Source organism: Meles meles, chromosome 3 (genome assembly GCF_922984935.1).
Source record: "Meles meles chromosome 3, mMelMel3.1 paternal haplotype, whole genome shotgun sequence".
NCBI lineage: Eukaryota > Metazoa > Chordata > Mammalia > Carnivora > Mustelidae > Meles > Meles meles.
Genome location: NC_060068.1, coordinates 5,112,473 through 5,125,952, shown reverse-complemented (window position 1 = coordinate 5,125,952; position 13,480 = coordinate 5,112,473). Strand labels below are relative to the sequence as shown.

The window sequence follows — 13,480 nt, the reverse complement described above, 5'->3', positions numbered from 1 at the left end:
GAGGAGAAATCTATGGAAACTGTACTATTGTTTGCCAATTTTTCGACAAGTCTTGATTTTTTTTTTTTACGAGTACACATTTTTGCCTTTGAAATGAGTGATCAGAATCATCCCCAAGTGCTGAGGAAAAACACAGGTCAGGTGCAAGAAAGACACTGTACAGTAACCTGTGAGTGTATCTTTGTCCAAATCACTCCTGGCCTCAGAGCCCGCAGCTCCTTCCTCTGCAAAACCAAGCTCAATAGGAGTACTGCTTCTTGTTGTGAGGATCAGGTGTATGCATACAGGACCAGCACCGACCAGGTAAGAAGCATGCCTTTCAGCTTCCTTCCTGAGGGGCCAAACACATCCCTGTCCTCAGAGCCCAACCCTATCACGCTCACACCACCCCTTTCTGTCTGCCCTGCTCGTTGCCTGCGCCACTCAGGGTTCAGCATGTGCAATGGTCTGCAGCAAGTGTGAAGGGTGAGTGAAACAGTGTGCAACCCCTTCTACTGGAGGGCACGGTCCTCAGTGGGGGTGGTGAAGATAGTGTTCCCCTCCTCTGAAAATGGAAACATGGCTCTCTCTAAACAGGAGGTAAGGGAAGTCGGACCACCCACCTGGACCCCTTCTGGGTGAGGCTGAGGCTTATGTACTCCTGCAGCAGGGAACCACACCCTGGCTCCTTGAGACTGCCCTGATTCTCCCTTTTGTCTCCCCACAGGGTTCCCTGTGACTTCAGGAATGATGTGTTTTCCCATATCCTGCTAAGAAAGTAAAGCCTTTCGGTGGGCATTCTCTCCTTGTCTTTACTCGTCCTTGGGGCTTTGGTCTGGACCGGCGAGAGCGCCTGGTGTCCACCTGGTTTGCTTGTGCTGCCTTCATTGGGATTGGCCCAAACGGAGGGTCCTGCGTCTGAACCGTCCACAGTGTTGCCAACAGGCCTGCTGACTGTGCCCCCAACTGTGGCCCCCCTCATGCTAGCCTGCAGAGTTCCTGCTTCCCCCGGGGCCACCCCATGATCGGTCCCTGGAGGTGCTGGGCTAAGGACAGACGGCGTGTTCCTGTGCAGACAGTACGAGGCCTGCGCTCGGTTTCCTTCCCCACCCGTGTAGGCCAGGGAGGCAGCCAGGGACACATCGCTGAGCACGGAAAGGCTACTGCCGTTGACTTGATCTCGGTCCCCTTGTCTGTGGAGCTCCATGGCCTGTGTCGAGAAGAGAAACAGGGAAGTGGAGAAGACAGTGAGGGGAGGAGGGATGGTCACCTAAGCTAAGCTACTGCAGGGCTGTGACTGGGAGAACCTGTGAGGTCCTCAAATCTGGTGCATGCAGGGAGGCAGGAGCACTGGGAGGCCACGGGGGCAGGGGGGCTGTGCCCACAGGGAGGCTGTGGCACAGGGAGGCCTCACAGCACCCCCACGATGGTCACTCGAATCCTGTGCAGACACAGTTGTGCTGCCAAGAGGGCACTCCCGCCATTCAGAGGGCCCCCTCAAAGGGCCGTTTATCACACTGGTCTTAGCATTTCTGCACAGCAGATTCCGGGGTGGGTGGGGGGAGACTGCTGGCCGAGCTGTGCTCAGTGTACACTCTCACACAGAGTACAAGCTGTGCACACCTGCCATGCTGCTCATGAACAGAGCTCCATGTGCGGCTCCAGCTAAGGAAGGGCTGCCACACGCTTGCCAGTGTCCCACGACACATGCACAGGCCTGGACTGTGGTAGCAACCAGTCCAGGGTGGACTGGGCAGAGGAGGTGCTGTGGAGGGCACTGCAACATCGGCCATGAGATCAGAGGAGCCGGCATGTGAGGGGCCACAGGTGTTCACAAGCACTGGGACTTTCCAGTGGGGCAAGGTCTATGCATGGTGCCTAATGGGGCCTGAGCTCTATGAAGGCAGTGCTTTCTCCCAGAGAGTCTCAGAGAGCCACCTGGAAGGGCCCTCGCTGCTCTTCCAAGTCACCCTGGCCCCACTGCCCAGAGCCCACACAAAGGCTTACAGATGGGCTCCTCCCGTCCTCCACCTCCAGCCCGGGCATGGAGACCATGTCACCCGCAGGCTGGGCCTGGGTCCCGCTGTACGCCTCCATGGGGGGCCTCAGTAGGCCCACCAGGTCCTCCCAGAAGGCAAACATATCTTCCTTCGAACTGGAAGGAGGGCACAGCTGCAGGTAGAAAGAGCGGCCCGTGGCAAGCTTCAGCTGGAATTGCTTTTTGTCATGATTATAGATGGATAACTTCACAAACTTCAAAGGAAGCAGCCTGTTGGGCAGCAAAGAAGTGGGGGATTAGGCTGGGACAAAGGGGGAAGAACAGGGAAGTGGTCTTCCGGCCCCATCAGAATCTATTATTTCCTAAAGGATCTGCCAAATCCTGTCCAACCGGGTCAGCCCTCCTGCCAAAGCCACATTTCTGAGACATGCTGCTGTAATTTGGAGCTAGCCCTTCGCCTGCTGGGCCTCATAGGACACCTGGCCAGCTCCTGACCACCTACTAGGACCCCCCCTACTCCCCACTCTGCACACATCCCGCATAGATGGACTCAAACTCCTGCACTTGCCTGGTCAGTTCCAAGCTCTCTGCTGCCTTGAGGTCTGTTCTCTGGGTGTCAGAGTCATCACCGGCACTGGCCACACAGTGTGTGGCCGGCTGGGCCAGCAGCATGACATCGGGCCCTGGCAGGTGCTGGCCGGTGTAGGCCACGCCAACCGTCACCATGTGCACAGTGTTGTGCACGTCGATCACCTCTCCCCGTCTGTTGACCTGGTGTTGGAAGAAAGAGGACAGTGGCTTGACCGTGCATTCTCTCCTGTCTTCCTCGGCCCCACTCCTTGGAGAAGCAGCTAGCGCAGCTCTAAGTGTGTGGCCGAAACTCAGCAGGCCGAGTTCCAGCCATGCACCGTGCAGACAACCAGGCTCACGCAAAACAGACATTGTATTAAGACCAACATCAGCTTTCCACCTCAAAAATACCAAGGCAAGAAACCCTAAAACATAAAGGGATTAAAGGTGGGACAAGTCAAGTGCAACACATGATCCCGGCTGGGAAACCCTGCTACTGAGAACGCCATGGGGATGACTAAGAAAACACATACACACACACTACTAGGCAAAGGGCAGGAAATTGGGCCGTGGTTACCTAAGCAAACGTCCAAGTTCTTAGCAGACTCAGGAAGAATTTAGAGCTAAGGAGTCCAAAAGTCGTCACTTACTCAACGAGGGTGGAGCGAGCAGGACAGTCCATGTCTTGAGTCTGGGTGCGTTCACTGGCTGGAATTCCGCCCTCATATTTTGGGTAGCCGGGGGCTCCGCGGCCCAGACAACCCAGTCACGGCACCCAAATCCTGGGGGAGGGACCTGGCATCGGGGTCCTCTAGGCTTTTATGGGGACTTCAAGGAACAGCCAAGGCTGAGCACGAGTGATAGCTGAGCGGTCATGGAGCTCTGGGTCAGATGGTACCTGTCCCCTTGCACCCTCTTCCCTGCCTCACCCCTACAGGTGTGGTTGCTCACGCTGCATGGCCAGGGCATACCAGATGCCACAGCCAACACCACCATCCTGAAAGCTGTGTAGAGCAGAAACTCCCTGAGCTGAAAGTCTGACGACCTGGAAAGTCACATCACTCCCTGGGGCTCCGTCGGCTCCTCAGGACAAGGGGGTCTTCGTGCTGCTGACATAAGTAGATTGTTGTGAGGCTCACAGGGGATGTACACCAGACTGAGCTGGATCCTGGAGAGAACCACATACACATGGTTGCAGGACTTGGAACCTCGGGTTCCCACAGAACATCCTGAGGGAGGAAAAGCAATGGCAAACAGCCCAACCAGCAGGACCTCACGGCACAAGTTCACCTGTCCAACCCATGACCGGACTGACCTCCGAGAGTTATTAAGCATTTAGTAAGGACACACACAGGACGACACCTGCCTGACAATAAGGGCATCACGTGCGGCAAAGGGTGACACTGGTAAAACATGCTGGAAAAGTCATGAAGTGAAAAAACAGTCACTGTCCTCTACCCGCCTGCAAAGTCACTCAAGATATCATCACACTCAGAACATAAGAGCTCTACAGTACTGCTGTGGGAAGAAAAGAAGGAAAGGGAGGAAGAGGGGGAGCATTCATGAATCAGGGAGAACTGGGAGAAGGGGACACCATGAATCAGGGAGAAGTGGGACCAGACTGTGAATCGGGGAGGAGAGGGGGACCAGACCATGAATTGGGGAGGAGGGGCATAGCCCTTCACCTGTATGAAGTCACTCTCAAATGTGGGGACATCCTTCAGGAGCGCATACTCTCCCTTGCCCAGCAGCTGGTGCAGCTTCCCTACAGAGCTGCGGAACATGGGCAGCACAGGGCAGCTCTGGGTGCTGGGGTCTGCTGACTCCCTGTCGCTGTCCATGGCTCCCTTGCACTAAGAGACCTGCAGAGAGATCAGAGGTTTTCTTGCCCCTGTGACTTGGGCTGTTTCCCCAGCACCGGCGCAAACGAGCTGGCACAGAGTTAACACCCATATCCTGCCGCGGTGTGACTTTGACACAGGGTCCTCTGCGCACATATGCCCCCCACATCAGTAGGCCGGGTGCCCATGTGGGACCTGGAGGAAGGCCTCCTGTCCTTGGCTGAGGGAGACCAGCACCAGACACCTGCACAGCTCAGGAACCACAGCGCAGGCCGGCGTGCGGACCCTTACCCTCACTCCTCAGCCACTGCCTTGTGCAGTGAACAACCTCTACAACCCTGTGGACAGGCCTGGCCTCAGAGACCCCAAACTTTCATTTTCTCACTCTCCCTAGCCCAGGCCTCTGACCTTCACTGCGGATTCACTGCATCCAAGAAGAGTGGCCATCACCTCTATCTAAACAAAGACAGTCACCTGATTTGAGCTTTTCATTACTTCTCCCCCTCGGGAAGGCTTTCCTTTTAGACAACTGTCCCCTCCATCCTGCGTCAGGGTTAGGAGCAACCCCCACCCCGACCCCAGCTGACGTCCACTTAAACCACTGTCCTCTCCCTCCTGGGTCAGGGTCAGGATCAGGATCAAGCCCACCCTGACCCCAGCTGAGTCCCTACTCTGGTAAGACTCTCTCCTGCAGCCTTCCTGCCCTCGCCTCCTGGGGGATCTGCACTCTGAACCCGGGTCCTGATGAGGTTCTGCCCCAGCCCACCCCAGGGGTCTCCTCCTGGGGCTCTCCCACGAAGCACGGGTCGGGCTCACCTAACCCTGGCCTAGGTCACATTCCTGGAGCGGCCACCGGACTGTCACACCCCACCTGGTCTAGGTCATGGTCATGGCATGGCCACCCCACTATCATTCCCCTGCCCAGGCACCCCTCCCTGCGCCCGCAGTCCGTGGGGCCACTGAGGACTGACCCCTGGCCTCCGGGTGGGCACGGGCAGGCCGCAGCAGACCTGACCCCTGGGATCCCAGGTGCACGGGCCGCTCCAGCGGCCAGGGAGCCCCCGCCCTGCCCCGAAGACGCTCTTGGCCCGCGGTCCCCTGGAAGCCCCGTCTCCGCCCCCGCACAGGCCGCCCTTCAGCTCTGCCATTGTGAGCTGTAGCCGTCACACAGCACTATGCCCTCATCCCCGCAGCCGCCCCTCCGCACAAACACCTGCCGCCCACCACCGACGCGCACACGCAGTCGCTGCCTCGGCAGGGAAGGGCAGCCCGCTGCGGGCCGGCGAGGAGAGCGCGTGAGCGGACCCCGGCGCGAGGGGGGCAAACTCCGCCCGCTTGAGGGCGGGACCTGAAGGAAGGAGCGCCTGCGCGAAAGCCTCCAACAGAGGGTATGCCCCTTTAAGGGGCGGGCCAGCAGCTGCGCAAGTGCAGTCACCGCCTCGCGAGTGTGGTAGGTTAGAGCGCATGCGCAGAAGTGGAGGGTACAATAAATGCTTCTAGGGTTTGGTGCTGGAGGGAGCAGGAACCGCGAACTGAGCCTTCTTGGGTTCACAGAAAAGGCGGCACGAGGGTGTCCCCGCTCCTGTCACGGTTCCCTGCTCCTTTGCATCTCCTAGCACTGTGCACTAAAGCTGCAGCAGGTCCCTGATGTTAGCCCTCCGGGACTGACTGGGTCAAGTAGGGCTAAGGCCTTCTCAGGAACAGAACCAGAAAACTAACAGGCACAGCATTTAAGCAGTGTTTTTGAACAACCAGACAGGGTAGAAACATACGGTGTTCGGATGACTTTAGGGTCTTTCTGGTGTCTTGTACAAACTGAGCAGAGTGGACCTCGTGGAAAGCAGGCATTTGGAGAACTGCTGGAGGAGATCCTAGCCCTGCTCCGTCTGAATCCACAAGCTCTTCAGCTGATCATTTCCATGCATTCTTCAAGTGAGTGTCTGTGGCCACAGCCCTCAGGAGAACCAGGAATAGAGCATGCACTGACCTACTTTGAAGCGACTTTATTTCAGGGGACAGCAGAGTCCCATCTACCCACACACAGCCTGGTCTAGAGCACGGCAGACCCGTGGGGGAGTCCCCGGGCCAATCCTCCCTGTAGAACAAACAGGGACTCCTAGGGGACCATGCACACTAAGTCCAAGGAGCGTGGCTTCTCCTCTCACCAAGGAATGCCTAGTACAAAGCTGGGACTAGCCCAGGCTCAGGCTACCTCTGTCAGAGAGGGCTCTTCAGACTCTGTGGCTATTGGTGAGGACTGAAGTTGTCCTCACTGCAGTCCCCTACCCTCCCTGGATCGTGCTCCCAGGCACACCAAGCATGGGTGGACAGGATGATATCTTAGGAGCCGGCCCTTCCCTGATGTTCTCTGTTCTTCATTCTCTATTTTATTTGTCTTGGTTCTAATATTTTATGATTCCCTTCCTTATGCTAGTGCATTAGTTTTCCCTATTTACTACCCATTACAAGTTTATATCCTTTAACGTCTCCCTAACCCCCCATGCCACCCATGTTAATCACCATTCTACTTTCTGTTTTATAAATTCAGATTTTTTAGACTTCCATATATAAATGATGTCATGCAGGGTTTATCTTTCTGTCTCAGTTATTTAATTTCGCATAATGCCCTCAAGGTACAGCAGTGATGCCCCAAATGTCTTCTTTTTCATGTCCAGATATATTCCATCCCATGTAAACACCACATATCCTTTATCCATGCATTTATTGACAAACACTTAGGTTGTGTCCTATCCTAACTACTGTGAATAATGCTTCAGTGAATATAGGAGTGAAGATTTTTCTTTGAGATACTGATACCATCTCCTTTCGCTATATTTCTCTAAGTGGGATTACTGGATCACAAGGTAGTTCTCTTTCTTTCTTCCTTTCTTTCTTTCTTTTTCTTTCTTTCTTTCTTTTTTTGTTGTTTTAGGAACTTCCACACTATTTTCCATACTAAATGAACCAACTTACCTTTTACCAACAGTGTGCAAAGATTCCATTTTCTCCACATTCTCTCCAACAATGATTGTCTCTTGTCTTCTTCATGATATCTAGTCCAACATTCTGGTCGTGTGAGGCAATATGTCATTGTGGTTTTGAATTGCATTTCCCTGATGCTTGGTAATGGTGACCATCTTTTCACTTACCTGTTGACTATTTGGATACCTTCTTTGGAAAAAAAATTCTGTTGAGTTCCTGTACCATTTTGTTGATCAGATTGTTGTTGTTACTGAGTTTTATATTCCATTTCATAGGCTGTGTTTTTATTTTGCTAATTGTTTCTTTTGCTGTGCAAATGCTTTTGAATTGGATGTAGTCCCACTTGTTAATTTTTACTTTTGCTACTTGGGCTTTGATGTCATATCCCAAAAAGGTCATTGTTAAAACCAGTGTCAAGGAGTTTCTTTCATGTTTTGTTGTTGTTGTTTTTTTTGTAGAAGTTTTAAGGTTTCATATCTTATGTTACATCTTTAATCCATGTCATGTAATTTTTGTGAGTGATAGAAGATAGAGGTACAAATTCATTTTTCTGTTCTATACGGCTACCCATTTTTCCCATCACCATTTGTTGAAGACACTATCCTTTCTCTGTTTAGTTTTCTTGGGTCCCTTGTCAAGTATTAGTTGACTATATATGAAGGAGTTTATTTCTTGGGTCTCCATTTGTTTCTTCGGCATCTATATTCATCAGAAACATTGGCTGATAGTTTTATTTTTCTTGTAGTGTCCTTATCTGGCTTTGATGTCAGGGTGACGTTGCTCCTGTGGCATTCTGGAATCTCCCTTCGGTGAGTTTGTATGGCTACAAATTCTTTCTTACCCATGGGTGTCTGTCCAAGTCAGTAGTCTCTAGCGTTTTCCCACATAGATCTCAAAGTGTTTGGGGACGATTTGGTGAATCTTCCTCTTTCTAGCACTTGTACTTAAGTCTGTCTACCTGTAAGCAGATGCACAGATTGGTGAGCCTTCTCCCACATCCCTTGGAGTTTAGTAGCAGATCCAACCACTCCCACAGAGTATGTCTCTGTATGAATGTCTCATTATTGTTAATAAAGAGATGGGTGCGAAGGAGGGACATCCCATGCTACCACAGTGCTGACTTACATTTCACAGAGATTGAAAATTATTTTAACATGCTTCCATTTTAAGTCATAATAAATAGTAAGTAGAGTGAAATACCAAAATTATAATACTATGTTTTATGTTTCTCTTTATTAGAGATCTTTATAGCTTTATGACTTACAGTTACTATCCACCTTTCATTTCAACCAGAAAGACTCCCTTTAGCATTTGTTGGGCACATCTAGTGGTAACAAAAGTACTAGGCTCTGCATATTGAGAGAATAAAGAGTATACACATAAGAGAGACTTAAAAGAGTGATATCAAGTGGACAATTGGCTATATAGATCTGGAGCTTAAAGTTGTGGCTGATCTATAGTTAAAATTTTGCAAGATTTTAACACATAGGTGATATATGAAAATATGGGGATAAATATATTTTTCAACAAGAGTGTGTAAACACAAATAAATAATGAGCAAGCACAGAGGGAATTCAAAACATAAATTTTAAGTGATGGAAGAAGACTCAAAAAAAAAAAAAAACAGGGGGATAAGAGATGGGAAGACGTTTATAAGATGGTTAAGCAGACTCTTTTAAGAGATGAGTGGCCCTAAGGCATTGAGTGTGGAAAGTGAGGATTAAGAATTTTTCATAAAAGTTGTCCACACAGATTTACTGTTTTCCTGGGCAGGGTGGATTCTTTGGTCTGGGGAAAATGTACACCATTCCAGTCACAGTGGGAGAGGAAAATGGTTTTGTAAAGAATTGGAAGCGATTGTAACATGGAGAAAATTACCCAGAAACACTTGTGTGAAGAGATGAGAAAAGGTGTGATGTTCAAAGGCTATCTGTGTTTCTGTTAGATGGAAGATTTTATTGTCTAGGTGAGTTTGAACTCTTGGAATAAGTATCCAATAGTGAACAAAAATCTGGGTGTGGTACACAAAGTGATCACTGGTAGCCTGAGGCTAAAAAGGAATGGGACTAAGGAAAATGTGGAGATATCCAGATTCAATAGGAAAAGTATTTATCGTAAGAGGGAAAAAGGATCATTGGAATATGATAAGCATTTAAAGAAATAGAGTCAAGATAATGTGCCAGATCTAATCTGGGAATTGATGTGGATTACATTTCATCTTTGAATTCTGAGATAATGCTATCAGCTTGTTTTACTATACAGAAGTGAGGATAGGATTCAACAAAATTACAAAGGCATTTCATACTCCTTTTGGAAATTGGAACTGACAACTAATTAAAGACAAAGGTGGATTTGGCATCAGAATTAATTATCTAGGGAGTAGGATATGATCAACTTATTGTGACCTTGTCCTACCAGTTTGTGTATTTTTGTTTACCATCTCTCAGCTGTTGTCTGGACCCTGATATGTTTGTTGGAAGCCAGGTTGACTTTGGGTTGAGGCTTAGCGCTGTCAGCCTCGTTGGAGATAAGGGCAAAGGAGTGACAGTTGTTAAGAGTCTCAGATTGTAAAGAGCAAATAATGAGATATAAGTTAAAATTTAAAACTGCTGTTGTCATAGTTATTTCACCTGTAGGGACTGATACAATGTGATATTTAGTAGTTTGCTTAACCAAATTAGTGATTTAAGGCATGGTTCCATTATGAATGACAGAAAGTCCAAAATATGGCTAAAGTCAAATAAGATTTTAAAAAAAGTCATTATAGAAAGGAGTCAATGTCCTGAAAACAAGATATCTAGGTGGATTGCCAAATGGATGCGGCCAAATGGCAGCTTAAATTTGAAAAAAATAAATCATTAACCTGGTGTTCTCTTTAAGTGATAGTAGCCAACTGATAAGTGAATACTCTCTGTGAGAGATGAGTTAGTTTGTACTTCGCTAATATGAAACTTCAAAGGTGTTTTCAAAATGGAGCAAGAGAAAAATATTCTCAACAACATTACAAACAAGGAGCATACCATGTCTACACACTGGCCCTGGAGCACAATGGGAGAGAGTTATTAAGCAGTTCCACTTGAGTTGCTCCCAATATTTTGTTAATGTTTTACTGTTTCATTTTTATGACTATTTTATTAATTTTAATTGAGGTGTAGTTAATATACAATGCTTTATGAGTTTCAAGAGTATAACATTATGCAGCAATTCCACACATCCCTCAGTGCTCACCATAATAAGGGTAGTCACAGTCTGTCACCATAAAATGTTATTACAGTATCATTAACTACATTTCCTAGGCTGTACTTTCTACCCCCATGATAAAAGGGTTCCAGTATTACTGTACTGGAATTTCGTAAATATTAATCTTTTTATCTTTCTTACCCATCCCCTCCACCTTCCCTCCCATAACCACCAGCTCATTCTCTGTTTTTAACAGTTTGGTTTTTGTTCCTTTCTTCTTTTTTTTTCATTTTTAGACCCACATATAAATGAAATCATATGATACTTGTCTCTCTCTTCTGACTTATTTCACTTAGTATGATATCCACTAGATCTCTCTATGTTTTTCAAGTGGTAAGAACTCATTCCTTTTTATACCTAAAATATTCTATTGTATGTGTACCACATCTTTATCATTTGTCTATCAATGAGCCCTTGTGTTACTTCTATATCTTGACTGTTATAAATAGTGCTGCTATAAACATTATTGTAAATAATGCTGCTACAAACTAAAAGAGATAGAATATTATTTGATGAAACATTGATCAAATAATGCTGCTACAAATTGTATTTTATATCATTTATTTCATATATTTTATAAATATATACCTGTATATTTAATTTGTATATTTTATATATTTATTATTGTATATTATTAAACATAATTATGTTATAACTATATAGCTATATTATAACTATATTATATAAAGCCATATATATAATAAATAATACATAATAAATACTATGCAGAAACCCCTGCACACACCATGTCTTCTTTTTTTTTTTTTATTCGTTTATTTGTTTACTTACAGCATAACAGTGTTCATTGTTTAGGCATCAACCCAGTGCTCCATGCAGTACTTGCCCTCCCTATTACCCACCACCTGGTTCCTCAACCTCCCACCCCCCCACACCCCTTCAAAACCCTCTGGTTGTTTTTCAGAGTCCATAGTCTCTCATGGTTCATCTCCCCTTCCAGTTTCCCTCAACTCCCTCTCCTCTCCAGCTCCCCATGTCCTCCATGTTATTTGTTATGCTCCACAAATAAGTGAGACCATATGATACTTGACTCTCTCTGCTTGACTTATTTCGCTCAGCATAATTTCTTCCAGTCCAGTCCATGTTACTACAAAAGTTGGGTATTCATCCTTTCTGATGGAGGCATAATACTCCAATGTGTATATGGACCACATCTTCCTTATCCATTCATCCGTTGAAGGGCATCTTGGTTCTTTCCACAGTTTGGCGACCGTAGCCATTGCTGCAATAAACATTGGGGTAGAGATGGCCCTTCTTTCACTACATCTGTATCTTTGGGGTAAATACCCAGCAGTGCAATTGCAGGGTCATAGGGAAGCTCTATTCCTAATTTCTTCAGGAGTCTCCACACTGATCTCCAAAGTGGCTGCACTAACTTGCATTCCCACCAACAGTGGAAGAGGGTTCCCCTTTCTCCACATCCTCTCCAACACACGTTGTTTCCTGTCTTGCTAATTTTGGCCATTCTAACTGCTGTCAGGTGGTATCTCAATGTGGTTTTAATTTGAATCTCCCCGATGGCTAGTGATGATGAACATTTTTTCATGTGTCTGATAGCCATTTGTATGTCTTCCTTGGAGAAGTGTCTGTTCATATCTTCTGCCCATTTTTCGATAGGATTATCTGTTTTGTGTGTGTTGAGTTTGAGGAGTTCTTTATAGATCCTGGATATCAACCTTTTGTGCTGTACTGTCATTTGCAAATATCTTCTCCCATTCCGTGGGTTGCCTCTTTGTTTTGTTGACTGTTTGCTTTGCTGTGCAGAAACTTTTGATCTTGATGAAGTCCCAAAAGTTCATTTTTGTTTTTGTTTCCTTGGCCTTTGGAGACATATCTTGAAAGAAGTTGCTGTGGCTGATATCGAAGTGATTACTGCCTATGTTCTCCTCTAGGATTCTGATGGATTCCTGTCTCACGTTGAGGTCTTTTATCCATTTCGAGTTTATCTTTGTGAACGGTGTAAGAGAATGGTCGAGTTTCATTCTTCTACATATCGCTGTCCAGTTTTCCCAGCACCATTTATTGAAGAGACTGTCTTTTTTCCATTGAATATTTTTTCCTGTTTTGTCGAAGATTATTTGACCATAGAGTTGAGGGTCCATATCTGGGCTCTCCACTCTGTTCCACTGGTCTATGTGTCTGTTTTTATGCCAGTACCACGCTGTCTTGGTGATCACAGCTTTGTAGTAAAGCTTGAAATCGGGTAACGTGATGACACCAGTTTTGTTTTTGTTTTTCAACATTTCCTTAGCAATTCGGGGTCTCTTCTGATTCCATACAAATTTTAGGATTATTTGCTGCAGCTCTTTGAAAAATACTGGTGGAATTTGATCAGAATGGCATTAAAAGTATAGGTTGCTCTAGGCAGTATAGACATTTTAACAATGTTTATTCTTCCAATCCAAGAGTATGGAACAGTCTTCCATCTTTTTGTGTCTTCTTCAATTTCTTTCATGAGTGTTCTGTAGTTCCTCCAGTACAGATCCTTTACCTCTTTGGTTAGGTTTATTCCCAGGTATCTTATGGTTCTTGGTGCTATAGTAAATGGAATCGATTCTCTAATTTCCCTTTCTGTATTTTCATTGTTAGTGTATAAGAAAGCCACTGATTTCTGTACATTGACTTTGTATCCTGCCACATTACTGAATTACTGTATGAGTTCTAGTAGTTTGGGGGTGGAGTCTTTGGGGTTTTCCATATAAAGAATCATGTCATCTGCGAAGAGAGAGAGTTTGACTTCTTCCTTGCCAATTTGGATACCTTTTATTTCTCTTTGTTGTCTGATTGCTGTTGCTAGAACTTCTAATACTATGTTGAACAAGAGTGGTGAGAGTGGACATCCTTGTCGTGT

The 13,480-nt window shown here is 46.9% G+C and overlaps 1 protein-coding gene across 1 annotated transcript; it reads right to left on the bottom strand.

Moving 5' to 3' along the window:
* Positions 1-1,905: 1,905 nt before the first annotated feature.
* Positions 1,906-4,389, bottom strand: LOC123938375 (protein FAM71C-like). Its single transcript, XM_045999701.1, has 3 exons — positions 4,234-4,389; positions 2,547-2,749; positions 1,906-2,248 (listed from the first exon to the last, which is right to left on the bottom strand). The coding sequence occupies exons 1-3, from the start codon at positions 4,387-4,389 to the stop codon at positions 1,906-1,908; spliced, it is 702 nt and encodes a 233-aa protein (XP_045855657.1).
* Between the last annotated feature and the right edge of the window lie 9,091 nt (positions 4,390-13,480).